The sequence below is a fragment of the Vombatus ursinus genome, unplaced genomic scaffold (genome assembly GCF_900497805.2).
Source record: "Vombatus ursinus unplaced genomic scaffold, bare-nosed wombat genome assembly UNPS02014768.1, whole genome shotgun sequence".
NCBI lineage: Eukaryota > Metazoa > Chordata > Mammalia > Diprotodontia > Vombatidae > Vombatus > Vombatus ursinus.
In genome coordinates, this window is record NW_020954546.1 from 33276056 (window position 1) to 33303978 (window position 27923).

The 27923-nt window shown below is 45.3% G+C and overlaps 1 protein-coding gene across 1 annotated transcript; it reads left to right on the plus strand.

Annotated features, from left to right (window-relative positions):
- Window positions 1–27914, plus strand: LOC114042942 (HEAT repeat-containing protein 6-like). The gene is made up of 21 exons (XM_027861721.1): window positions 1–11; window positions 909–1251; window positions 3136–3243; window positions 5630–5770; window positions 6417–6532; window positions 8364–8478; window positions 9947–10048; window positions 10466–10603; window positions 11439–11734; window positions 11961–12138; window positions 13636–13842; window positions 14275–14374; window positions 15186–15544; window positions 18992–19114; window positions 19689–19775; window positions 20241–20375; window positions 21035–21157; window positions 23646–23770; window positions 24032–24128; window positions 24731–24935; window positions 25718–27914. Exons 1-21 carry the CDS (start codon window positions 1–3, stop codon window positions 26272–26274), a joined length of 3666 nt encoding a protein of 1221 aa, XP_027717522.1. The 3' UTR covers window positions 26275–27914.
- Window positions 27915–27923: the final 9 nt, after the last annotated feature.

Genomic DNA, 27923 nt, shown 5'->3' on the forward strand with positions numbered 1-27923 from the left:
ATGGCTTCAAGGTGGGTCCAGTTTTTATTGAGAACTTTTATAATGAGATAAAAGATAATTCAGATAGGTCACTGTCAGCAAAAGAGGCTGCGTTCTTGCATCTCAGTTCCTCCCCTAGGTAGTGAGAAGGTGAGGATTTGCAGGTAGGGATCGATGACAAACGGGTCTGGAAACAATGGGTCACTGAGTCAGCCTACTTTTCTATAGGTTGGGACGAGTAGGTGGTAAAGAAGAGGTGATGGCAGACATAGACTATTCCTTTAGACGTTGGCAATGAAGGAGAGGATAGATATAGGGCAATAACTTTAGGGAATAGGGTCATGGGAAGATTTTTGTTTAGGATAGGAAAGACATTATTATGGATGGGCTCGATTTTCTCAGCAATTTAGGAAGTGAGATCTGAGAGATGAAGATGGGGGAGGGAGGGGACAGAGGAGAAAGATGTGCCTCCTGGCACACAGTAGGAGTTTAATAAATGTTTACTGATGATGATTACAGAAGGGCTCAATTTTAAAGAGCTGGAGATGGGGGAGGGCAGAGAAGAGAGATGCGCCTCTTGGCACATAACTGGAGCTTAATAAATGTTTATTGATGATGATGATGATGATACAGATGGTCTCAATTTTAGAGGGATGGAGATGGAGGGTGGGGAAGGGGCAGAGATGAGAGATTTGGAACAACCGCTGTGGGGAAACGTAATCAGAGATGATTAAAAGGGTGGCCCGGCTGCACAGTACTGAGACCCAGAAGGGATAAGGACGCACCCGTGCCTGGTACATAGTAGGCGCTTAATCAATGGTTGTGGACTGACAGACGGACTCAAGGGTCCGCTCAAACCCAAGACGAGGGAAGGGAAGGCAGCGCCTCTCTATGGTTCCTCCAGGCGCCTAGAGCGCCGGCCACCTCAGGAGCACTTCCGGGTTGCCGGCCGGCGGCGTCTCGTCGTCATGGAAACGGCGCGCTTTCGGGCAGTGGCGGGGACGCGTGCCCCCGGAAGTACTCGTCCGTTGCCATAGGGAGGGCCGGAGGACGGGGGGAGGGAAGATGGCGGCGTTGCAGGTGGCCGGGGGGCCGGTGTGTGGGGCCCGGGAGCCGCCGCCGGGCCCCGGGAGCGGATTCCGCCGCCTGTCGGCTCGCCTGGCCTCGCTGCGCCCCGCGGACAGCAGCTCCGCCCGCACCGAGATCCACCTGCTGTTCGACCAGCTCATCTCCGAGAACTACAGCGAGGGCGGCGGGGGCGTCACGGCGGAGGTACAGGCGGGGCGGCTGGAGGTGCGGGGCGCGGCCGGGGGGCGGGCGGGCAGCCCGGGCCCCCGCCCACCACTCCCGGGGCTCCGGACACCTCGCATCCGTTGCGACGGTTTCCCGTCGTAGCGCACTAGAAACCGCCCCAACGTCGATCCCAACGGTCCTGCTGGCCCCCAGTAGCTAGGACCGACCCCACCTAAGCGGGCGGGTGGGCGCCTCCTGACACGTCACCCCCCCCCGGGGGACCCCACAACGAGGGGCACACCCCTCCCTCATTTTACAGGCGGGGGAAGCCGAGGACCAGGGACGAGGGAGTGATTCCCCCCACTGTCACCGAGCTGGTTTGGGATTCCAACCCAGGTCTCGACCGACTTCCAAGCCTCCCACTGAAATTTTTCATTAGGCTGCCTGCGATTGCTGACATGCATATAAAAAAGGACCTAAAGGACCCTCTGGTCCAACCCCCTCCCCATTTTACAAGTGGGTAAACTGAGGCTCCTCCAAGTCCCAGCTAAAATCCCACCTTCTCGGGGACCCCTCCCCGATCCTTTAATTCTTGTAGTGCTTCTATTGATTATTGCCCATTTATCCCTCTTGTAGCTTGTTTGTGCAGAGGTGTTTTCCTGTCTCTCCTGCTATACTGGGAGTCCTTGGGGGCAGGGACTGTCTTCTGCTTTACTTTGTATCCCCACTCAGCGATGTGCACATAATAGGTGCTTAATAGATTTTTTGTTTACAGATTGACTGTTGAAGGCCCAGGAGGTTAAGGGACTTGTCCAAGAAGCCGCCCTCTTCTCCAGATTCTTTTCCCTTTATCAGACCTTCCATTCAGACCTTCTACTATTCCATAGAAAGTCTAGTTTTACTTAATTCCTTGATCTTTTTAGCCAGTGTGTGAACTTTTCTGTTATCTCAGTTCATCATCCATTTATTAAGCAACCACTGGGTCCAGAGCTCTGTGCTGATGCTGAGAAAAATACAGAGTTTAGGCTTTGCCCCCCTGCGACTTATAGTCTAGTAAGGGTCTAGGACAGTCATAAAGTATAGTCTAGGAAGGTCTTTAATAAGTGCACAAGAAGTCAGTTCTTCTTTTGGGGCAGGACCTGGGTAGATAGAAATGTTCAGAGTCTGGTTACAGTATGTCTAGAGTGTTATTTTAGTCTGAACATGGCCTGGGGTCTGAAATCATAGCATCATAGAATGTTAACTTTGGGATGGGGCTTGGAGTTCTCTAGAGCAGGGGTTCTTGTAGTCCGTGAAGCCTCAGGAGATCTGTGAACTTGAATGGGGAAAAAAATTACATCCTTCTTTCAGTGTAACTAGCTTCCTTTGTATTCTATGGATGTTGTTTTATGCAAAACATTATTCACCAGACTGCCCAAGAGGTCCATGACACAAAGAAAATTAAGAACTAGGTTAAGATCTAGGTGGACAAACCTTTGGTTTGTATGTCTTTATATGTATGCGTTTATGTATGTATACACATATGTACATACACATGTACACACATATCTATATACACACAATGTGTCGTGTGTATATATGGATGGATCTGTAAATATGTAGTATATAACATAGGTATATGTGCGTGTGTGTATATGTATATACACATACACATAGTCCCACTAACTAGCAGGAGCTCCACCCTAACCTGCCCTCCCCCAGCCTTGGTCTCATGTTCTTTCTACCCTACTGGGTTTCGTGCTATTACTTTTTCCTCTATATTATTAGTATGTCCCTGTTCCCCCATTGTCCTTTTTTCATCCTTCACTTTTTCCTGTTTTGGAATGCTAACCTTAGCTCTGATTTGCTTTATGTGTTGGGGGCTTGAATTGGACGAAAAGGTCTCCTGTCCTATTGTGTTTATTATTTTCATTCTTTTGGTAGGATGTCAGTGCCTTACTGGTCCAGGCCTGTCGACTAGTTCATCTTAATCAGGAACATCTAGTCAGCAAAGTTTCTCAGCTTATTCACCATCTGCTTAACAGATTGCAGGTAAGAACACCCTGGGGGGCTTGGATTTGGGGAAGAAGAAAAGTCGAGGACCCATCTGTGATTTTGTGGGTCTGTCACTTAGGAGGTAGAGTTTGGAGAGCTTGGTGAAGCTCAGAGTAACAGGTGACTTGTCTGTGGTGACATCTCAAGTAAGCATCAGAAGCAGGATTGGAACCCTGGTTCTCCCTGACTGCAGCATCTCTACGGGTCGCTACATCAGATTCCTCTCACCGACCAAGAAAAGTCCGCAGACAATTATCTGAAATGTTGATTTCTTCTCTACCTCTTGTCATTGGGTAGCTGTGTCATTGTTGATTGCTGTCGGGTTGTTTGGTTTTTGTGGGGGGAAGGAGTGTGGCTACTTTTGATCTAGGAGGCAGTATGGAATAGGGGGTAGAGCATCTGGCTCAGAGTAAGGAGATTGGGGTTCAAATCCTATCTCAGACACTAGGTGGCTGTAGGACCTTAGGCAAGCTACTTCACCCTCTGTGCCTCAGTTTCCTCAACTGTAAAACAAGGAGGTTAGACTTGATGACTTCTACCGTCCCTTCTAACTCCAAATCTATGATCTGTATAAAATATACGACTACTTTGAAGACTTTTATTTTTCCTACTAGGTTAAAAAAGGATTTCTTTTATCTCACTTATCATTTCCCAGCCCATATTATAATATGGTTTTCCTCTTTTCTCCAGTATCTTTCACAAATTGCCAAATATATTTAATACATTTTAATGCAAAGTGCAGTGCCAGTAGGGCTGTTATTAAATGAGATGATTCTGAAAGGTCTTCACGAAACAAATTGTGCCCAACATACATCCAGGATTGTTTTTGTGTGTACATGGGCACGTAAGGCTGTTGCCTGAAAGGAATTAGATTGTGGTCTAATTAGGTTGTGTCACTTAAGATTTTCCTGGGGTTGGGCACTAGACCTGTAATTTGATGTGGAAGCTCCCTCTGCCAATGAGGTTGGCACCTTCTTTCGTCTCAGGCACTGGGAGTCGCCCCTCTCTGTGCTCATTTCCTCATGAGTGAAATGGGGATGATAAGAGGACCCACCTCACAGGGTTGTTGTGACGGTCCAGTGACTTCACAGGTGTGAAGGGCTTCGCCCACCTGAAAGGCTCTTGACCTGCCAGCTGCTGCCTTGGAGCACCGAGATGTGAGGGACTTGTCCACAGTCACGTGGCCTTGGGGTGTCACAGGTGGGCCTTAAACCTAGGTCTTACCTGCTCCAAGGCAGGTTTTCTCCTCACTACGCCCACTTCTGATTTTAATACTGATGGGAAACTGCGGCAGGCAGTGTCTGCAGGACGTCCCCAAAGTCTGAGGCTTTGGGACATCCTCTGTCATTGGTTTGCCTCTTTGCTGCTGTCATGGGCGTCATATCTGTAGCCTGATCAATTGAAAAGATGCCCAGTTTTCCTTGGCACTTAGCATCTAACCCATGCATTTGGCACTAGCTTATACTTTGTCTCTTACTCAGTCAAAATCATTTCAGTGAATTTACAGGTCTGGTCCAAAAATATTTTTGATTAAACACACCTGTATCAGGCAGCTGCCATGTCCCATGAGCTGTGCCAGATGCTAGAGGCAGGTGGGGGTAGACGTGGTGAGAACTGTACAGCAATGCTACAGTACAGGTTACAAAATGATTTTAAAAAATAGGAAAAATCAGAGTGACCTGAGAGATTTAAAGAGTGCGGGATCCTGTCCAGCTGGGGCATCACAATGCCAGGATGAGAGTGGAACGTCTAGCACTGTCCAGTTTAGCCAGAATGCCCATAGAGCCTCCCAACCCCACCCCCAGGGTAATGTGGTGAAGGCCGAAAGAGACAGGTAGTGGAGGCCTCTAATGAGTGCTGGGCTAAGGTGGGGGGCGCCAGGGTGACACCAGAAGAGGCGATCAAAGCTTGGTGGCATTAGGAAGGATGGGTTAGAGAGGGGAGGAGCCAGAAGCAGGAAGGCAAACTAGGAGGCAGTTGGGCTCCTCCAGGGACTAGTGGGTAGCAGGAGCAGAAGAGAGGGGGCACGGGTGCAAGAGATGCTCTGATGGAAGGATCTTGTGGTTCAGGAGTGTCTGAGTGTTATTTCTCACAGAATTGTCATCTGTTGAGAGTCGGGACTGTGTCTTAGATGTCTTTGGTATGGTCTTTAGGCCTGGTATTATGCCAATCACATGGTGAACACTGTTCACAGCTGTTTGATTGAGTACCTTCTATAGACCAGGCAGTCAAACTGAGAATATTCATTGAATGTGTATAATGTAAAAGATAGAGTTGTACACACACACATATGTATGTGGGTGAGTGTAGTTAACATTACATATTTAGAATGGAAATATTTTTCAAAATTGGTTGTGTCTGTCTTTTCCCTCTCTGGTGGTAGGTGATTGTTGATGAACAGAATCTGGATTTCCTTTTGGCATACACAATCTCTGCTTTTCAACAATGTAGTTCCTGGACACACATGGAAATTCTTCAGGCCTTGTCTGCTCTGGTTTACTACAACGGCCCCAAATGTCAGAAGGTAGTCTGTATTCCCTTTCTTCTTTACCGTGGGAAGAGGGAAGGGGGAAATTCTTCCCACGGTTCCCCCTCACCTCTCCATGGTTTTTGATCATTCTGTAGAAATCACAGAGGGTATTTGTAGCCTGAGTGCCCAAGGGCTATCATTCTTCTCCTGAGCTACCTGTAGCTTTAATGAATTAGAATTGTACAAAAATCAAGTGTTTGCAAATAAGGCAGCCAAAGTGTGGAAACTATTTGAGTCCATCTTGGCCTCATGAGGTTGCCCAGTGTTGTAAGAACCTTGGTCAGGGTGTGAGCACCTCCCCATTGCCTGTGCTGCTCCTAGTCTGGCCTGTGGCTTAGTGGGCAGAGCCTGGAGCTTCCCTGCCCACTCTCAGGCCTGTCCTCAGCTGCAGATGTGGCCAGAGAGCTTCTGCTAGCCCCTCTCTTCTGATCGTCTGAGCACATTGTGTCTGACATTTCTTGGCTTGCTCCTATGTAAGGTGCACACAGCAGGCCCTGCAGTGCTTAATTGCCTTTTTGTACAGCCCACCCACACTCACCTCTCACCCAGGGAAAAAGAGAAAGAAAGAGAGCTTTGTCTGTGGCCGAGCATTCCCTGATCCGTTGTCTTGGGCCACCTCTGGCTGTTGTATTTGTTCTAGTACCTTCCAGACTTGCTCGGGGAGACTGGAATCCTGGTGAAGCTGAGCGATCCCAGCCAGTCGGACCCTGACCTCAGCCGAGCCGCAGTGCACTGTATGGCCAACATATGTCTCAGGTAAGGGGGCCAAGTACTGCGTGGGGCCTGGGGCCATTGGTGGGAAGCAGAACCTGTCTGAAATTTAGGAAATTAACCCACACTTGGAGTTTCCCGCAGAGTTACGGAATCTGTGAAGTGCCCTAACAGTGTACGTGTCACAGGAGACTGCAATTTTTATATTTTGCTTGTAAAACTACCTTATAAGGAAATATTTTTTAAAATTACCGTATCAGAGAAAATTAGTCACCAATCCACTTTCCCTAGGAGGTGCCCAGTTAGTAAAGAAATACTTTACTATTTGACTGACCTTTTCTATTTGACTGGCCTAAAATTGGATTATTTTTAAGTCTGGAAAGGATACGTTGTTAGACATTTGGGACTTCTTTGTCAATCTCTACCATTATTATAGCCACTTTTCTCCCTTTTTAAAAACATAGATAGGAAGCCCCAAGCGTTCGGTTTAGAATGATGTGATGAACTCATTCTGTGGTCCCACAAAACAAAGGAAAGAGTAGTAAGCTGCAGTGACTCAGGTTGTCCTGTCTGTGTGCCATCCAGTTTTTCGTTGCATCAAGTGCCTGCCATGGGCGGGGTCTTGGGCTTGTGACTGTAGGCTGGTGTAGCCCAAGAGCCCTGGCCCCCGGCCCCTGCAGGCCTGGCTGCCCATCCTGGCTGGCCATGAGATCACAACTCGACCACTTGGCTTCCCTGCTCTTTGGTCTCCTCATCTCCAAATTGAGGGGATTGGACCAGATCAGCATTCTCAGCCTTTGGCGGTCATGGGTCTCTTTGGTAGCCTGCGGAAGCCTGTGATCCCCTTTGCTGAAGAATGCTTTTAAAAAATGAAGTGAAATGCTAAATGTGAGTGAGAAGTTAGTAAAGATGTACTTTTTTTCTTACTCAAGCTCCTGGCCCTTGAAATCTATCCATAGACAACCCTCCCCAAATTAAGTACCCTTAGACTATGTGATTTCTCAGGTTCCTCTTGTATAAAAATTCTCAATTTCTATGCTTCCGTAATACAAAGAGGTATACAACATGATTCCTGCCTTTTCTAGACCTTGGGGCTTATGGTCTGACTAAGGATGATGAAACATAAACATGTGAAAAGTAAAATAAAATGAGAAGATTGATTAATAGTTCAAAATAGCAGCCAGATAGATGTACAGATAGGGCATCTAGGCGGCACAGTGGATAGAGCACTGGCCCTGGAGTCAGGAGGACCTGAGTTCAAATTTGGCCTCAGACACTTGACACTTATTAGTTGTGTGACCCTGGGCAAGTCACTTAACCCCATTGCCTAGCCAAAAAAACAAATAAAAACCAAATAGGTGTACAGGATTGCCCATCTAATCAATTACGTAGTGATCCACAGCAGCTGTGAGTGTAGATCCCGGAGTCGAGGAGGGGTTGCAGGATGTGTGAAGGGACCTTAGGAGAGCCTGGGGGTAATTCTGAGGAGACCCAAGCTTGTTGAAAGGGGCTTCTGAGGAGAGCTGAGGTCGGGGCTTGCCCCTGGACTCCTACCAGTGGGGAGGAGGGAGATACTGTCATTCCCCCAGACCCTTTGCTTGTCTTCTTTCCCCTTTACAGCTGAAAACTACTGTCAGTAGCAGTTCACTTGGGACTGCGAAACCCTCCTCCCTCCTATAGATTTTCTGACCTCTCCCCTGTACACCAGCCCTGTGGTGTGCACGTTGCTCTCCCTTCCCCCACTGCCCAGCGGAGAGCTTCGTGAACTAGCTTGCGGCCTCCCCTGTGGAGTGGAAATAGGTCATGCTTAGTGGTGTTTTCTAAGTTCAGCTCAAAGCGTCTGGAGTTTGAATTGCCTCCTTTGCTTGTGTTTTAGTGTCCCAGGACAGCCCTACTTGGATGAGCCTTACCGAAATGTCTGCTTTCAAACTTTCTTAACTATTTTAGAGTCTTCCAAAGTTTCTGGTATGGACGATATCACATTTTGCATGGTAGGTAGGAACCTAGCATTCTACAATACCTCACTTATAATGTAAGTTACTGTTGTATGTGAAACATGTAGCTGCAGAATGCAAGAAGGAGTCCACTTGGCTTGTTTAAGGTGCTGCTATACGTGAGTTAAAGTTACAACATTAAAAAGTCTAAATTGTGTAATTTTAGCTTGAAAAATTATGGGAGAACTTGGTCTGCTCAGCATCACCTGGGACTGTCTTTCTGGATGGAAGTTTCCTGAATAACAGACGTTAATGTTTAATGCTGGAATCATGCTACTGTCTACCTAGTTGTCAGTGTTTGCTTTCTAAACACACACACACACACACACACACACACACTCACTCACTCACACACTCTTACACGCGCACATTTACACACTCACATTGACATGCTTACACATATACACCAATAAACCCATGACACATATTTACACACATATACACACCTATACACATAACACACACACTTACAGTACACACACATGCATGTGCGCACACACACACACTTACACATGCACACTTACACACTCACACATTGACATGCTCACACGTATACACCAATAAACTCGTGATACACATTTGCACACACACACCTATACACATAATACACACACACTTACAGTACACACACATGCACATGCGCGAGCACGCGCGTGCACACACACACACACACACACACACACACACACACACACACACGATATTGTATGCCTCTGATGTCGAGAGCCCCTAATGAAGCCAGCATGCCGAGTTCTTCCCCCCGGCTCTCTGGGAGAGGGTCTGCTGCTTTTCGCCTCTGTCCCTGCCATGCTCAGAGCTGTTGCTGGCACAAACGTACCCTCTTTTCTAGCTCATCCAGCAGTCGCCTCTTTGGACTCCTTTCTTCTCAGCTTTTACAAAGAAGGTTGGCCATTTAGAGAGAGCACCAACCCAGGCTCCTTTCCTTCTGCTTGGTGAATCCAGTTCAGTAAGCATTTACTAACTGCCTAGCCAATCACAGTATGTTGCATGCATCTTAATAATGCTTTATATTCATTTAACACTTCAGAGTTTACATAGTGTTTTCACAGACATTTATCTCATTTGATCCTCAGAACAACCTAATTAGGTAAGAAGGACAAGTGGTATTGTTCCCATTTTAGAGAAAAGGAGACTGAGGGTCAGAGGAATTTGGCGCACTGCCCAAGAACACATGCCTAGTTAGGGGTCCACCCAGGGCTAGAACCCAGACCGTGGCATTCTTAGTGCAGTACTCTCTGGACTTGGCACACTTCTCACCGTTTTTATCATTTCCAGGTCTGTGGTGGTCCTTGGCTGCTCTGGTGCTTCTGGCGGGAGATGTCTTTTTACAAACTCTCTCCTTTGGAATTTGGTGCAGTTGGGAATGCTTGAGGGTTCTGGAAGCCTGGGGTCCAGATGGCTTAAGGTTTGACTGTCCCTGTAACTTAGTGTCCTTTTCCCCCAGTTGCTACAAAATGCCCTGAAAGGTCTCCAGTCCCTTCTGAATGGGGGTAAGATGAAGCTCACCCAGACCGAGCAGCTTGGGTCTCTTCTGGCGGTATTAAAGGTGAGCGTGCATTACTTCCTTTTTCTCACGACTGGGATCTTTCCCATCTTAACTTGAAGTGGTCTTAAGAGCCTTTTGCCCATTGACAATCAACCACCCCACACAGAACAACGGACACATAAGGCAGAGGGACCTAGGGCTAATTTTAAGGACCTTTTGAAAGAGCAATTGGAGATGTTCAACTTCCTAGGAATGCCAAACCTGATGAGATACAATGTGTCTTTTAAAAAAAAAAATCTCTCAGATACATGTTTAGTGATTGTAACATTTTGGAGCTGGGGAAAGAAGAAGGTAGCAAATGCTTGATTTTAGAAAACTTGCTTCCCATCTTTATTTCATTAACAACAAAAAAGGTTTCCTCGTTCATGTATTTACATTTGAATTTTGTGATTTTTCTTTTTTCTTTTTAATATTTAGAAATATATGTTTCATGGGCTTCCTGGATTGAACATAGAAATGCCTGCAGTTTTATACCCAGCTCCTCTTCCTCAGTATGATGGGAGATCACCTATCAGACAGGAGCCAATGGAAATGAACCCCTCGAAACCAATAGCGGTATAATTACAGTTTGTTGGATTAGAATTTAGATTTATTTTGTAAAATATGTTGTCCAGAAACATTTTCTGTTGTTTTTATCATTCTTACCTGAGAAGACCTATCCTGAACAAGCAGTTTATTACTTGCTGTGGGTTTTTAGTATACTCAGTTTACACAGAAGAGTTTAGGTAGATCACTTGGGGGCTGAGCACTTCTAAGAGGTGTAGCGCATGTTACAGCTTTGCAGTACCACTATGCCCTTCTTCCCAAGTTGGACATCCTGACCCTGTGTATTTTCTTGAGAACACTGCCAAGAATGCAGCTCTCTGGCATTGTCTCCTGCCTCCACAGCACTGCCACGTTGCCCCTCCCCTCGTGAGCCCCCAAGTACCTCCTCTTTGCGGTCTAAGCCTGTCCTCGACTTCTGTCAAAACTGGAGCATAAGCCTGTGCCCCAGGCTGTGATTATTTACTGTTTGAAAAGCAATCTTGCTGAGACCTCAAACTTTCCACCTTGTTTAGGTAGTTATTTTATCACTCATCAGTCACTTCTACTGAGTGTCAGGACAGTTGGGAACACGGGTTTGGTTTTTTTGGGGGGGGATGTTGCATAGAAGTTGGTTTCTAGGACATAATAGGAGCTTCTAGAACAAGGAGACATGGGATCTAGGAGACGGGGATGAGTGAAGCGAGGCGGCAGAATTGGGGTGGAACGTACAGGAGCGTCAGGCTGTGAGTGATGCTCTGGTCTCCATTAGGAAGGCGCTCCTCACCAGGCTTTCAGTGTGGAGGAGGAAGACAGGGTGGGTTTAAGCTGGAGATGTATGACGTGTGCATTTGTTCTCTCATGTCAGAGTAAAAGGAAGAAGGCGAAGAGCAAACAGAAGAAAGGTCATCGAGAAGAGGAGTTGAAAGAACCAAATGGGGAGCTTGGAGCCGGTGCCGCCAGCGCCCTGGGCAAGCTGACCCTCCACGAAGGCAGCGCCCTGGGCTGTGCTTACTTGAGCACCCTGAGCGGGGCCCCCGAGGGGAGCAGCCCTGCCGCCCGAGACCGAGCCTCTTCCTATCTCAGCTCTCCCCCGTGGAAGAGGATCAGTAGCAGTGAGTCGGACTATTCGGACGCCGAGGGCGGCCTACAGAACAAGATGAGGTGGGCACCACGCGAAGTTAGCTCTGAAATGCCTGGTCTTGCGCTCGCTTGTTAATTAACGAGACGCCTTTGTGTAGTTGAGATAAAATCGCCATGTGAGCTTGGGGATCTTTTTAAAAGCAGAGTTCCTGAATGTGTCTCATGGGGTCTCCTTAGAAGCAGTTCAGTTTGGGTGAGGGCTCTTCTTGTGTGTTTTATGAAAGCCTCTTGTCTCCTTTTGTTCAAGATCTTACCAAGCCAAAGTTCGCCAAGGAGCTTTAGCTTGCTTCCTTTCCACGATAAAGTCAATAGAGAAGAAAGTTCTCTATGGCTACTGGTCTGCTTTTGTTCCGGATACGCCCGGCATAGGAAGCCCGCAGTCTGTGTCCTTGATGACAATTTCATTAAAAGATCCCTCTCCAAAGGTAAGAGAACTTTGTTATTAACCTCTTAAAATTTTATTCTTTTTTTTCCTCTGGCCCAATTTAGTTAATTTAAATATAGAACTCTCATTAATTGTAATGGGAGTGCTGAGCTGAGGATCGTTCTTCTGGCTCACAAGGAAATGGGAAGTGGGTTCACATGGATGGAGGGTAGTGCAGGAACTTGGTCTCTGGGACTTCAGAAGCACCCATCCTGCCAGGGGAAGAGGGGCAGTCACAGACTGAGCCTCTAGACTTGTAGTCATACAGCCTTTCCAAGTTAGGCCGAACACTAGCCAACATTTATAGTCCTTTAAGGTTGGCATAGAACTGGACAGACACAACCTCCTTTGTTCTTCACCACAACCCTGTGAGGTTAGTCCTATTTTTAATCATGTCTCATTTTAGAGGTGAGGAAACAGAGGCAGACAGAGGTTGAGTGATTCTTGCCAAGGGTCACACAGCTTGGAAGTGTCTAAGGTGGGATCTGAACCCAGGTTTTCCTGGTTCTACTCACTGTACCACCCTATCTTTCTGAAGCAGCACCATGCCCCCATTTCCTTCTCTTGACAGAGGCTCTGTAGGCTAAGACTAGCTGCCATAAAGGGAAGGCATTGACCATGACTCACCATGAGTGATGCAGTGCTGACCTCTGTTTGGATATGCTCGCTGCCTTGTGGAAAGCAGCTGTGTAGCCATAGGAAGGAAACAGCTTGTTTTACAGTGGTAATTTTACTAACTGGCAAATAAGCATTGGCCAGGCTTGGGGTGAAACAGCCTTGTCCTCGAGAAACTTAGATCCTAATCATCAGCTTATAAGCAGGTTACCCCCCCATTAATTGGGCTCATTTGAATTATGATTTGTCTCTGAAGATTTACTCTTTTGATTTGATGATATATTCAGGAGTAGAGACAGTGCAGTGCAGTAGATAGGGTGCTGGGCTTGGAGTCGTAAAGACCTAGGTTCAAATCCTTCCTCTGACTTTTAGCACCTGGGCCAACCTCAGGTTAGGGTTTAACCATATGTCATGGCAACCCCTTGGATTATGTGGCAAGACATTGAGATTACTATGCTGACAAAATCAGGATTCCCTCGTGTATTCACATACACCATTAGTATAATAGAGCAGCCTCCCTGTAAAACCATCCCTTCCTTGAGTGTCCATTGTTTCTAAAAGGAAATTCTGAGATAATTCATCAAAAGTCCTTCAAATGTGTGGAATAGAAGTTAAGCTAGACTGGGAAGCAGGGGATTGTAGCCATATAATTGTGCCTATATGTGACATTCCCTCCAGAAGTTTGTTTGGATCAAGTAACCTGGGTGGAAGATAGAAAACTGACATAGAAACAGATCTTAAATAGAAGCACCTCTATTAACTATAGAGGAGATAATATATTAATTATATATAGAACCATATCTAGGCATAGTCCAGAAGGTTGAAAAATAGAGGTGACTTGTTTTTTTTTAATCGACAAATGTGAATTAACTTGAAATTTCAGACTCGTGCCTGTGCTCTACAAGTGTTATCAGCCATCTTGGATGGTTCGAAGCAGTTTCTTTCTGTTGCTGAAGACACGAGTGACCATAGAAGAGCTTTCACTCCCTTCTCAGTGGCCATTGCTTCCAGCGTTTGTGAGTTGCATCGATGTCTTTTGTTAGCTTTGGTGGCTGAATCATCCTCTCAGACCCTTACTCAGATAATTAAGGTAAATGGAACTATGAGCCTTTACAAATTTTGCTATATCAAGATCATTTGACTTAAGAGTATTTTCAAATTATACAAGGAAAATTCAGAACCTGCAAATATAACTGAGTGGTGATTTTTATTAAGGCAATATGATTTACAAATGTGAATGCATCTTCTTACAATTTCATTTGCAGAACACTTTTTGTCCTGCTAGGGATATAAACTGGATCAATCAGATCTAAATAGTGTCCAGGTGAAGGATTGATTTCAAATATATAATCCTTCCAGTGTAAAGGATTTGGGTCCTTTCAACTTTTTGTTTCTGCATAGGTTTTATATAAATGAGTTTTTAAAAATATTTCTTAAATGCTTTATTGTCTGTTTATGATGCCTTAATTAAAACTGTTGGCTTGCATGTGAGGTGCCACTTTTTCATGTCTGTGCTTTGCAGTGCCTTGCAAACTTAGTATCAAATGCACCTTACAACCGTCTGAAACCCAACCTGCTGACCAAGGTCTGGAACCAGATAAAGCCGTACATCCGCCATAAAGGTTGGTAACCTGTTCAGCTCAGTCATGCTTTTGTAAGCAGTGTGATTAAATGAAAGGTTATTGATAACGTGTGCTCAAAGCCTTTTCCCGTCTATTGGCTCATCCCAGCCAGATGAGCTCAGAGCAGAAGGAGGGTACCACTTGTTCGAAGAGTGCCCCCTAGGGGATGATAGGGTTACAGAGTGAATTATTCCCAATCTTCAGCCCATGTGGGGAATCTCTTCCAGCCTTTGGGGAAAGGTGATGTCACTTTGGAACCTCCTGTCTTGCCCTGGCAATGTCACTGGGATAGGGAACTGTAGATTCCCCAGCTGCTTCAAGGCACTCTGTATGTCTTTGATACTGGCAAAAGAATCACGTTTCTATTCACAAACCACCCACAAGTAACTAATGGGTTTGTAATACGGTTGCTGGGCTTGTCTGGTATATAGTTATTCACATCTGTTAGATACCAGCCTAGGGTGGGTGGAGGGTAATGGGATTCTCATTTTAACGATAGAGAGACAAAGAATTACTTGGTCAGGGTTATAATCTGCACTGAAATTAAGACTAAAACCTTGTTATTCTGATCTCCACTTTCATACTTTAATAAAATTGTATGTATCATTTGAATCTCCATGTTTCCTATATAGTCTCCATAGAAACCATAAATATTCTCATAGGAACTGAAGTTTTCGCATCAGAGTAATTAAGTTGTGTCCTTCTTTGTAAACAAAGGACAGAGAGGGTTGGGCTGGAGCGTGCTTCCTCCGTCTCTGTTTTTATGATCACTGTTTGCGTGGTGCCCCTCTCTCCCTGTTTCCTTTCACAGATGTCAATGTCCGGGTCTCCAGTCTGACCCTCTTGGGGGCCATAGTGTCGGCTCAGGCTCCCTTGCCTGAAGTGCAGCTGCTTCTGCAGCAGCCTTGTTCTTCTGGGCTAAGCAGTAGTAGCGGTTCCACCATGTTGTGGCTCAGCCCTTCTGACTGGCGCAGAGATGCTTCCTATGCGGAAACTCTAGAGGAGTCTACGGATAGCTTGGCAGGCTCCAGTGGTGAGCCCTGCTGGCTCATCCGTCTGTGCATCTCCACTGTTGTACTGCCGAGGGAAGATCCCTGTTCTGATAGCGATACTAGCTGTACCATCGGCAACATATATGAACCATCTCCTGTTCGATTGGAAGCCTTACAGGTGAGAGAATCTAATGCTTATATTTACACAGAGAACTAGTCATTTAAATGGGTTGATCAGAGTCCTTCCTTCCTGTTGGAATTCACGGGCACACAGAGTGTCAGAGTCTGAAGGCATCTCCCTCTTGAGCCATCTAGTACATCCCATACCTTAAAGGAATCTCCATCATGACATACTTGTCAGGGAACTGTCAGACTGTGCTTGGAGACCTCCAAAGAGGGAGAGCCCACCATCTCCCAAGGCAGACCGCTCCCCTTTTGTTAGGAAATTTTTCTTAATACCAACCGAAATTTGCCTGTTTGTGACTTCTACCCATTTTTTTCTGATGATACCCTCTGGGGCCAAACAGTATAAGTTTAATCTCTTCTTAACACGATAGTGCTTCAAATACTTGAAAACACTTATCCCGTTCCACCTGAATCTTCTCTCCTCCAGACTAAATGTGCCCAGTGCCTTCAGTTCATCCGCATTGGTCATGGGCTCAGGGCCCATCAGCTTCCTGGGTGCTCTCTCTTTAACGTTCCAAGGCCTTCATAAACCATGGGTCCACAACTGAATGAACATCACACGTGGTGGGGGAGGGCTGACGATTTGAGAATACAGTGGGCCTCTCACCTTCCCGTTCTCATTATCTTAATTCAGTCCAAGATCTCATTGGCTTTTTGGATGCCGTATCCTCCTGCTGAGGCCCCTGAAACCCTCACATCTGTCTCAGGATGACTGCTCTGTCCGTGTCTCTGCCATCTTTGTACCCACCTTCAAGACTTTACATTTATCCCATGAAATTTCATCTTATTCAGTTCAGCCCAGTGCTCTAGGTTGCCAAGATCTTTTTGGATCCCGCTCTGCCATCCCGGGACTCGGGGATCCCTCCTACCTTGGTGTCATCTGCAAATTGGATGAGTCTGCCGTCTCTGCCTTCATCCAGGTCTTTGATGCGCATGTTAAAGCAGCGTCCAGGCCAAGCACAGTTCCCTGGGGTGTTGCCCTGGAGAGACTTCCTGCCACCATGACATGGAAGCTTTAGTCACCAGTGCTGAAGCCATCTGATTGTATTATCACTCAATCCATGCTTCTCCATCTTCACAAGAATAGTATGAAACAGTTATCTAAAGCTTTGCTAAAATTTAGGTAAACTATATCCATTGCATTCCTCTCATCTACTAGTATAGATGTCCAGTCACAAAAGGAAATGAGAGGAGCAGATGAGCTAATATTTGTAAAGTGCTTAGGCCAGTTCCTGGCACATAGCAGATGCTTAATAAATACTTATTCCCTTCCCCTCCCCTCGTCTGGCATGGCCTGTTCTTGATGAAGCTGTGCAGTCTCTGTAATTACCACTTCCCCCTGCAAGTGTTCCTCAGCCATCTCTTTGATGAACTAAGATGAGTTCTGAAGTCAGGCTCACTGACCCAGAGTGTACACATTCTGCTCCTTTCTCTTTTTTGAAAATCAGGGCAACATTTGCCCTTCGCCAGCCCTGAGGTACCTCTGCCTTGTCCAGGGTCTTTCAGGTATTGCTGACAGTGGCTCCGCCGTCACATCAGGCCCCAAGGATGAGGTTCATCTGAGGTGGGCAGCTCAAGTGCAGCAGAACCGCTCAGAACTCTTTCTATTTCCTTGTTTATCCGGGGGGGGTGGGGGGGTGGGGGGGTGGAGATTAGCTCACTGGAAGTCCTGTTTGTTCTGTCATTTCCAGCATTGAGGTCATTCTCTTCTAAGATCTCAGAGCCACTGGAGCATTTAAGGATTTACAAATAAAATTGCTATCTTGGTGTTGGTAGGAGATAAGGTGGTTGGAAAAAGAGGTACTTTGACTGACTTCTTTCTTGCTGGTGGCAGTGTTAATTGGTGCAGAGCAATCTGGCAGGACACAGATAACACTTATAAAACGCATCATCTCCTACAGCTCAGTAGTCCCATCTGGGGGATATGTGCCAAGGAAGTAGTTTTTTTTAAAAGGCCTATTTATACAAATACTTTTAATTCTTTTTTTTTTTTTAAATTTTTAGGCAATTGGGGTTAAGTGACTTGCTCAGGGTCACACAGCTAGTAAGTGTCAAGTGTTTGGTCTGAGGCTGGATTTGAACTCAGGTCCTCCTGACTTCAGGGCTGGTGCTTTATCTACTGTGCCACCTAGCTGCCCCGATACACATACCTTTAACTATATCATATAGCATGGTGGAATTTCTAACTGGAAGAGATCTTAGAGACAATTGAGGCCAACTTAATTATATAGATCCATTTGAGGCTCCTAGTAGTTCGTTAGTTGGATGTTCGAGATCTCAGGGCTAGTGGTGGATTGTAAGTAGAAAAGCTGGGTTTTAACTTGGATCCATTGACGATAGTATGTAATCAAGATAGGTGTCACAGGAGAGTCAAGTCAGCATTTATTAAGCACCTACTGTGTATTAGGCAGTAAGCACTGGGAATGCAAAGGAAGGTAAAAAACAGTCCTTACCTTCAAGGAACTGACAGTCTAATGGAAGAGATGTAGGAGAAGAAGCAAACAACTACATACAAGATAAATTAGGGATGATTGAGAGTAGGCATTAATGGCATCCTAGCTGGGGTACAGCGATGTAGTGTTTTAGCTGAAATTTGTAAGGATTTACAGCTAGGTGGTGCAGTGGATAGAGCGATAGGCCTATAGTCAGGAAGACCCATCTTTCTGAGTTCAAATCTGGCCTCGGATACTAGCTGTGTGACTCTAGGCAAGTTACTTCAGCCTGTTTGCCTTAGTTTCCTCATCTGTAAAATGAGCTGGAGATGGAAATGGCAACCCCAAATGGGGTCGTGAAAAGTTGAATATAACTGAAACAACTAAACAACATGAAATAACTCTGAAGTTAAAAAAGAAAAATCAACATATGTGTCTTTCACAGACATTTCATAGGGTTCAAGAACTGGACTCAGAATTTAATAGGTGGGAAGGAGACTAGATTCTGTTTAAAAAAAGGCCCCAGTGTGCTATCAGTAACCCTCAAATGTCTCCATGAAACAAAGCTCGATCGTTTATAACAGTATTCTTCTAGTGATGTGCTATAGCTGTGAATCATCCCCCAAAAGGCAATGAAGAGGAATATGGTGAGTGAAAATAGGCAGCAACCTTACCAACAATGATTCACATAAAAATACCATCCAAAAATGTGTGACTGGTCATTTACCAAGAGTGAAGGATAACAACACGTGGACGGTCTACCTGAGGGAAGGCCCTCACCATGGCAGGGAGACCCTCCGTGGAGATCCAGGGGGCCATGGACAGGAGCTCCACTGGGGAGGAGCCCCCCTCACATTACAAGGCACAGTCCCATTCACATTTTGTGGAGTGTGTTTTTCTTAGGCTTTTAAACATTATTCTGTAGAGCTGGCTGGTTCTTCCCTGCACTAAGTTCAAATTACGGTGGTTGGCTAGTCCGTGCCTGTGTGTGTGTTTCTTCGCTGTAGGTGCTGGCCCTTCTGGTGAAAGGCTATTTTGTAATGGCCCAGGGCTATTTGATGGAGCTTGGTGAGGTGGCCTGCAGGTGCATGGAGGAAACAGACCCATCCATTCAGCTTCATGGCGCAAAAGTAATGTTTTCTCATTGTTTTTTATTTCCCCCGTTTATTCCATATCCTACATACCCCATCAGTTTTATAATTTCTTAAGGTAGTTGTGACAGAGAACATGTGTATTGGTGACATCGAGGCAGGGAAATTAATAAATGCCTGTGGTCCATCTCCTTTACGCCTCGTGGGCCACATATTGACTTAGAAAATCACAGAGGAACGTCATTATGTTTTCTGGCATTTTTCTTTATTTCGTTAAATATTTCCCAATTACATTTCAATCCGACTTAGGCTATACTTGGAGTGTAGCTAGCAGGCCATGTATTTGACCCCTCTAGTGTACAGTTTTATGTGTCTATTCAGAGAGCACCGATTGCATCGATGGAGGCTTGTGACTGACTGATGGTTAGATTTCTTGAGTTCATGAGCCCTCTGTGTTGAAACTTGAACTCCTTACAAAAGAATGGAAATCAGTAGAGAATTCCTGTTTGTTGGGTTTGATGTGACCTTGAGCTTGAAGACAGCCACGTATATGATGACCGTAATTCTAATGGTCTCCTTTGCTAATCCATTTCTTTTTTTTTTTCCTTGGCAGCTTCTAGAAGAGCTAGGGACAGGTTTAATCCAGCAATATAAAGCAGACTCGACCGTCGCCCCCAATCAGAGAGTCCCGGTCAGTTTGGTAAGTGAATGGCTATTCATCTGGGCTTTAGCATTTCTTTGTATTTCAGCCTTGACTCTTAATTGTTTTTGTCTTGTAGCACTCAGCAGTGTGTCTGGCACAGATTCATAAATGCTCGTAGGTAGATTAATTAGCATTAATTGGACTATGTTGTATCTACAAATGCTGTCAAGTCTGACCTGTTGCCAAATATGTCATGTAGCAGCCACGAGGGGACTGGGTGTGCTCTCTGTACCTCCATACCAGAATGTGGCCAGGCTCAAGGCTCAGAATTTTCAAGAATAAGTCGGCCACCAGCATTCATGGAGCCCCTGCTGCTCGATATCAGCCACTCTGTTTGGTAGGGAGGGATGCAAAGGCAAAATTAAAACAGTCCCTACCCTCAGGGAGCTTCTGTTTTATTTAGGAAGTAAAGACCGGGCTCTTCTTTCCTGGGTTGCGTCTTGATCAGTTTTTCTTTTGTAGGTGGTGATGTTTTGGGCTATGATGTTGAACGGCCCTTTGCCCCGAGCGCTTCAGAACTCACAGCATCCGACTCTCCAGGCCAGTTCCTGCGATGCCCTCTCTTCCATCCTACCAGAAGCTTTCAGTAGCTTGCCGGTAAATGGCTCTTTTTCAGCCTCGTCAGTGAGGCTCTTATGTTAAAAGCATCAGATATAGCCGTCTCTAATTGGATTGTGAACAGCCTTTACAAGTCAGTGTTTGAGATAATCTCTGGGGGAAGACAGCAGGCTCATGTTTCTGAGTTTAAAAAAAAGAACAGAAAAAATAGAAGGCAGGTCTTCTCTGTGTTAGTAGTTGAAATTGAAGTCCAGCCTTGCTTGCCCTTCGGTCTCCTGGGGCATTTGCGACTATTCCTCGTGCTCTCTAAGCTGGCTGTTAGAAGGTGACCGGGAATGAAGTAGAAGCATCACGAATGGGAGCATCACCCTGTGTCAGGGCCCTTCTTGGCACCACAGGTCAGCTTTGCTGAGCTTACAATGTGGAGGTTAGTTTTTACCATGACTCGTTGAGGCAGGACTGTGTGTTAAGTCACTGGAGCCGTGTGGGCCTCTGTTTCCCCCTCTCTAGAACGAGAGTTCTCAGAGCTCCTTTCCAGCCCGAAGGCCTTTGATATGGTGACGTGTTCGGCTCCTGCTCCCTGACTGCCTAGCATGGGATACTGCGTGCCCAGTAGCTCATTAACACATGTTTGGGGGGGGGAGTAAATGGAGCTTCTTTGTGAACCTGCACCTTTCTGTTACCGTTGGTGATGACAGAATGACAGACAGATCTTGTGCATCACTCTGCTGCTGGGACTAAATCACAGCAAGAATCCTCTGGTGAAGGCGGCCGCTGTCCGCGCCCTGGGCGTCTATGTGCTCTTCTCCTGTCTCAGGCAGGTAAGTACATGCCAGATGCCTCTGCTCTGTGAGACCTTCAGAGAGAGTCGGCACCAGCAATGTCATTGTTGGAGAGGGACGTACCCTTCCTTCCCCCGCCCATTAGCTCCCTAAGGATGATCCCCTGCCAAGAGACAGGGAAGGCACATGTGAGCCGAGGTGAAGGCTGCGTTCTGCACAGCTCAGGAAGGCCTGAGTGCTCCCACCTTTTTCATATCAAGGTCAATTGTGGTTTTTGCCTTTTTGATATGTGCTTGTATTTTTGGGAACCAGACCTGTTATTTTATCAATGTAGAGAGGACCCAGTGAGGTAAAACCTCTGTACCACTATAGGCTGGCACCACGTCTGCAGCTTAGAGTCTGGGAGTTGCTGGGGGCATGGGGTGGTCAGATGATTTGCCAAGGGTAATGTATAGACTTTTAAAGATTTCCCAGATATGTTGATGTAAATGTAGATGTATAGAGATCCCTTTTTCTAATTAACATGTCTATAATTACTTCATTTGTACTTTTCTATTACCATTAGTAATTGTAGGTTGACAGATCCTGTGTATTACTTGGTTGTTTGGACTGAATTTTTAAAATTATGTGTGCGTGTGCGCGAGTGCGTATATGCACATATATATATATATATATATATATATATATATATATATATATATATATGTATGTATATCTCCACATACCCCCAGGTGCTTGTTTATCAGGAGCATGGGCAATAAAATAAAGGAACTTAGTCTCGCAAGGGCCCTGTGGTAGATAAGCATGATTAAATGCTTTGGGGTAGTGCATAAGACAGATTTTGAAAGGGAGATCTGACTTGGCTATGACCCTGGGAAGGATGATGGGGCCTGATCAGCTAAAACCTCTTAGAAGAAAGGTAGGTCTGGGGCAGAGCTTTATAACAGAGACTTGGTGTTTTTCACAAGCTAAAGGGAAAACAGGGCCTGAGGAAGGTCTAATTACAGGGCACAGGCTGGGACCTAGAGGGAGATGAGAGAGGCCACAGGGCAAACTAAAGAGGACCTGAGGGAAGAGCAGTGGTCTTCAGACATTTCCAAACCTAGTGTTGATTCCTAGAGTGCACTTTCTGATCACACTAGATTAACCAGGAGCTTTCAAAGAAGAGGATAAAAACACAAGGTATATCATGTCCGTTGCTAAGCTGCCTGCCGAGGCCCTTGTCTTTTGTATCTTGATGTCTACCTAATCATGATGTTGAAGGTATTTTATGATACCTGTTCATTACTATTCAGCAGTTGAGCTTTCAATCTTTTTTGTTTCCTTAGTTCCCTCATGCCCATCTGAGATATACCCTTCACTCCTTCCCCAGTGCTCCCACAGTCCTTCCTGAGCCTTGTTCTCACACTGCTTTCTTTATCTTTGCCTTGTCCTGATGTATGTTTGTGGAAGACATGAGGCAGTAGAGTCTTTCACTGCTCTTATGTAAGCTGTCCTCCCCAGCTAGCCAGCCACCCTCCACTGCTAGCCAGCCACCCTCCACTGCTCCCCAGTGGGGAACAAGTATGCATCTTTAGCACAAAGACCACGATTAAGCAAGGTGTTTAACCTGTGTGAGCTTCATTTCTTCCTTTGTGAAATCTGAGAGTTGGATAAGATCTCTAAAGAACCTTCTGCTTTTGAAGTCTTAAGGGTAGCTGTTAAATACTGTCTGTTCATGGCACATAGAATAATTGACAAGTAGTCACAGAGAAGTAATATTGTTGAAAGCAGCTGCTTGGCATAATGCTTTTCCACAGCAGATAGTTCAAAAGTTAAATAAAAACTAATTTAACAAATCCTATTAATAGTTGGTATTACTAGCATAGTTTAAGGTCAGCCATCTTCTAGTCTTGAGGCTCATGACCTTGTTTGTGTCATGGACCCCCCTTCTCAGAGTAAGGTGAAGTGCATAAAGCAAAATACTTAAGATCACAAAAGAAACCAATTAGATAGAAATGCAACCAGCAGAATATTAATAAAACTAGTTAAGAATCCATGGTCTGTCTAATCTGTCATTTTAAGATAATTTTAAAAGATCATGTTCTCTAATTAAATATAATATGTCACAGAAAGGCCAAGGGGGAGATTAGGAAAGGTAAAAGACCCTCCTCATTCAGAAGGAAAGCATTCTGGTGATCCCTAGAAATATACTGACCTGTATTTGTTATGTCCTGTACCTGTAGATAAAGAAAAGCCCACAGTATGGAAACTACCAAATGTTATTAGGAGTTAACTATGGCCTTGGGAGCTTATGGCACTGGTGGGAGGGGAAGGTCCGCAGCAAATAATGGGAACACCAAGGGAGAACTTTCTCTGAATTGGACCTTGATATTTTTGTTGAGTGACTAGTTCACCTTAATATACAAATAAATTCCCAAACACAAACTTTTCATGTTTGTGATTTGTGACCGAAACTCAAAACTTTGAAAACCTCAGAGATGTCACTTGGAACTCCTGAAGTAACTTCATTGTTCTTTTCTTGTAGGATGTCATGTTTGTTGCAGACACAGCAAATGCGATCTTGATGTCTCTGCATGACAAGTCTCCAAATGTCCGTGCCAAAGCAGCCTGGTCCTTGGGTAACCTGACAGACACTTTGATTGTCAACATGTAAGTAGGTAGCGCCTTTTTCCAGGCCATGAGGTCTGAGGCTACAGCTCTGGTGAAGGATGAGTTGTTGCAGTCACTGTGACTGGATGCAGATCTTTTCACTTGGCTTCATGTGGTTTCTTATTATTATAAGAACAACCCACTGAGCTGTGCTCTTTGTAGCTTTTATAGCTGTATTAAGTGAATGAGAGTGTAATGTTATGTGTGTCTATTAAAATGAGTTTCACCTTTTGGACATTTTATCTGCTTTGGTTTGAACAGGGAAATGTTGGGCCAGAGTTTCCAAGAAGAATTTTCCAGTCTCTTGCTATTAAAAATGTTGAGATCGGCAACAGAAGCTTCCAAGGATAAAGACAAGGTAGTAAAGTCTTTCCTGGGATTGTTTGATGTAAGCTGCCTTTAATTAGAGGCTTGAGCACTTTTAAATGGCAGTGGGAGGAAAAAGTCAGAGCTCTGATGACTCCTTAGCTCATTCTTTTCTTTGAACCAAGAGAGTTGGTATTGTGGAAAGAGCCCAGAATAGGCAGAGTCCAGGGGACCTGGGACATTCAGCTGCCTTTAAGGAAAGAATCCTCTATCCTTCATCAGGTCCAAGTCCCAGGTCTTCCACCATTTTGCTGGATAACCTAGGGCAAACCATTTTCCTTCTCTGAGCCCCAATTTTCTTGTGACTTCTAAGATCCCTTTTCAGCTTTTAACATTTCATGATTCTTCCAAATGGGACAGGTGAACTTTTTAATAATGTTCAAACACAACCTTATTTTTGGGATCGGTACAGTGATTGGAATCACATGTTCACCATAAAGAATTCCAGAACTGTGCGATACCCAAATTCCTCCCATTCGCATTCTTGTCCTGTTCCACAAGATTACGGGACCTAGGAAATTATTTAAAGTTAAAAAGCCTTCAAGATTGTCCATGAGGCAGAATTATTTCTAATCCTTTTTTTTTTTCAACCAGGTAAAAAGTAATGCCGTTCGGGCCCTTGGAAATTTGCTCCACTTCCTGCAGCCATATCATGTAATAAAACCCAGATTTACAGAGACCATTGAGGAATCCATTCAGGCCCTTATCTCTACTGTTCTGAGTGAGGCCACCATGAAAGTCCGATGGAATGCATGTTATGCCCTAGGAAATGTATTTAAAAATTCTGCTTTGCCTCTGGGTGAGTAAAAACTTCTTTTGTTTTGCTTTTGCTTTCTTTTTTATTTCTGCAAAATTCTGACCTGCAAATAAAATATTGGGACTAGGCTTTTGGTACAAAAGTGATAAAGGAGATTCTGCTTGGAAAGAAGAAATACAGTGGGTGGGTGGCTTCTTTTTAGATTATAGCTTGTAATCATATTTACCAGTGCCAGCCTGTAGCTCATAGCCATTTCCAAAATCCATTTTTCCTTCGTGTTATTTTTTTCTTGCCCCACATTTCGACTTTAAGGGCCAGGTTGTAAAAAAGCCTAGTGTTCCACCTGATGGCGTTCTTGAATTTACCCGTTTCTTGCTATAGAGCAAACTCCAGACTGTAGGCTTCTGGTCAGCCAAGAGCCGGGCAGGTCAGGTCAGAGGAAACTTATCATCAAGTGACTTGTGTGCAGAAAGATTCAGTTGTGGAGCCATAGATAGAATTGAAAGGGGTTTCTAAGAGATCGTGGACTCTACCCTCTTGTTTTATAGAGGAGAAAACAAAGGCAGTGAGTGGTAGAGCTGATGGACTCAAAGTCCAGTGCTTTTTGCACTAGGGTAGCCTGCTACTGTGGAAAGTAGTATTGTTACCCTACTGAAGACCCAAAAAGCACATTTAGGTTTTTCCTCAGCTGAGGAGTTGATTCTTTCTGCTTACTCTGTAATAGAAAACCTCTCAGTAGTGTGGGGCTAACTTAGTTGGGGTAGCCATGTGTTGCTTCCCAATCTCTTCTCAAACTACCTGTTTGTTTTCATGACTGTTTCTAGGAACAGCACCTTGGACGGCACAAGCTTATGGTGCTCTCACATCGGTTGTGAAATTCTGCAAGAATTTCAAAGTACGAATCAAATCTGCAACTGCTCTTTCCATTCCGGACAAGAGGGAGCAGTATGGGTCTGTGGAACAGTATGCTCAGATCTGGAATGCGCTGGTGACCGCCTTACAGAAGAGTGAGGACACCACAGACTTTCTGGAATTCAAATACTGTGCCAGCCTAAGAGCACAAATCTGCCAGGCACTGATTCACTTGTTAAACCTAGCCAGCGGTTCAGATCTGAGGTGCATTCAAGAAACTGTGGAGCAGAGTGGTGATATGGTCAGGCTCTACATCTTACAGTATTTGAAGTCAGGAGTGGAGGGAGATGACACAGGCTCACCCCAGAGCCCCCAGGAACGAGACAAAATGCTATCAGAGGCCCTGGGGCATATAAAGGGGGTTCAGGAACCCTCAGGTGATACAGCTAAGAAGGTCATCGTTGCTTATTTGGAAGGCATCCTGACCATGTATACCAGTGAGACTGAATCTTGTGTCTCTTTGCTGTAAGGCAGACCAAATACCAAGTACGGATAGAACAAGGAAGAGATGGGAAATGTGCCAAGAGGGTAAATTTAGAAGCCAAGCAAGCTGTCCTAGAGAAAGGGGCCTTCTCTGGCAGTGTGCTCAATGGCGTCTTGGGAGCAGAAGCAAAAAGAACTTAAAACTCATGCCTCCTTGGGGAATGTGGTAATAACTTTTCAGTCATCCTCCTATTGCAAAGTGCCCTGGCTATCGGTGTACACACTGAGCTACCATGCTGGCCAGGCCAGCCCCCTCTAACCGGGGGCCCGCCAGAGGGCAAGGTACAAAAGGGAGAAAGTGTGTCCAGAGCAGGGCCAGCCGGAATGGAAGAGCCGCCGAGGGGCCTGTTATGCAGTGCCCCACCCCTCTCTGGGAGCCACCCTCTGGCCCAGTGAGGCCTTAACTCACCAGGGACTTTTAAGTCTGTTGCTATGACTCCTGGCTAAGCTAATCTGCTACTTTATGACTGTTTTTAAGTGAGGCTCCGTTTACAAATAGCCCCCTGCCTCTTCCACCCCTTTTAATTAGCTCCTATTCAAACCAAAAATTTCACAAGCTAGAAATAGTTTCTTCTTGATAGTCATTATACACATGTAAAATATTTTCTCTGCCAACAGCACTGTGCCCACTAATGTTTTTCCCAGAGTTCGATTATATCTTTGCCTTGGTGACATGTATACTAGTACTTTGCACTTTTGAAAGAAACCCAAATAGAAAGCTAAATAAATGTATTCTTTTAAATTCCGTTCCCAACATAGTTTATCCTCTGTCAGACCGAGTTGAGGGCCTCTTACTTAACACGGCCCTAGACAGTTTACCCTCGATAACTCGGTTGTCCCAATGACTGCTTTATTCGTGTGCCTTCTGTGCATTGAGTGGAGGCTTTCCAGTGAAGTGTCTCACGAACCTCTGAGCTCTAAAACGAGTAGGGATAATTTAGGGGCTTCCTCAGTGAACTACAAAACCTTGGACTGTTAGAGAATTATAACGGAGAGGAAGGGCTTTACACACTTGGCTCCCTGGCTTTTTGTGTAGGATAAGTGTGGGGGTCACAGCTTCCTACCATTGTCCAGACTCGAGAGTACCACAGGTCTCTCACCTCAGCTACCGGTGAAGGAACCTCTTAACCCTGCAGAAGATAAACTGGCCAGTCCGTTGGCCTTCACATGCTAGCTTCGCAGGTGATTGGCCGCCTCATTTGATGCAGACGTGTTATATGTTACGTATGTCAGGTTGGCATTTCTTAGAGGCATTAGCAGATCTCACCACACACAGAGTCGGGATTGGGGTTGGGCATTTGTCGACTTCTTGAGTTTGTCCTCGCTTGTCCGACAGCAGTGATTTAAGCATCGACGGGCATAGAGATTTTGTGCAGCAAATAACAATCTTCTACCTTTTATCTGGGTGTGTAATAGGTAAGAAATAAGGTTTTGTAATAACAGCAATAACACGCTCTTGTTGAAAACTAAAACACTGTACCTGAAATAGCCCCTGCACCTTCCTCATTCTCTTGTTAATCCTCTGTCCATTTGAGTGACATTAAATGGGGGTTTTAGTAAGAAATGTGTGACTATATTTGTTTTAAATGTTTTTTACATCATTATTAAAACACTTCTCTAAAGGCAGTTGGATTT

Bases quoted from the DNA above. Each gene is read 5' to 3' on its own strand.
- LOC114042942 (XM_027861721.1), top strand. The intron at 15,545-18,991 runs GTGAGAGAATCT...TCTTCGCTGTAG, and splicing joins TTCGATTGGAAGCCTTACAG to GTGCTGGCCCTTCTGGTGAA. The intron at 24,936-25,717 runs GTGAGTAAAAAC...GACTGTTTCTAG, and splicing joins AAATTCTGCTTTGCCTCTGG to GAACAGCACCTTGGACGGCA.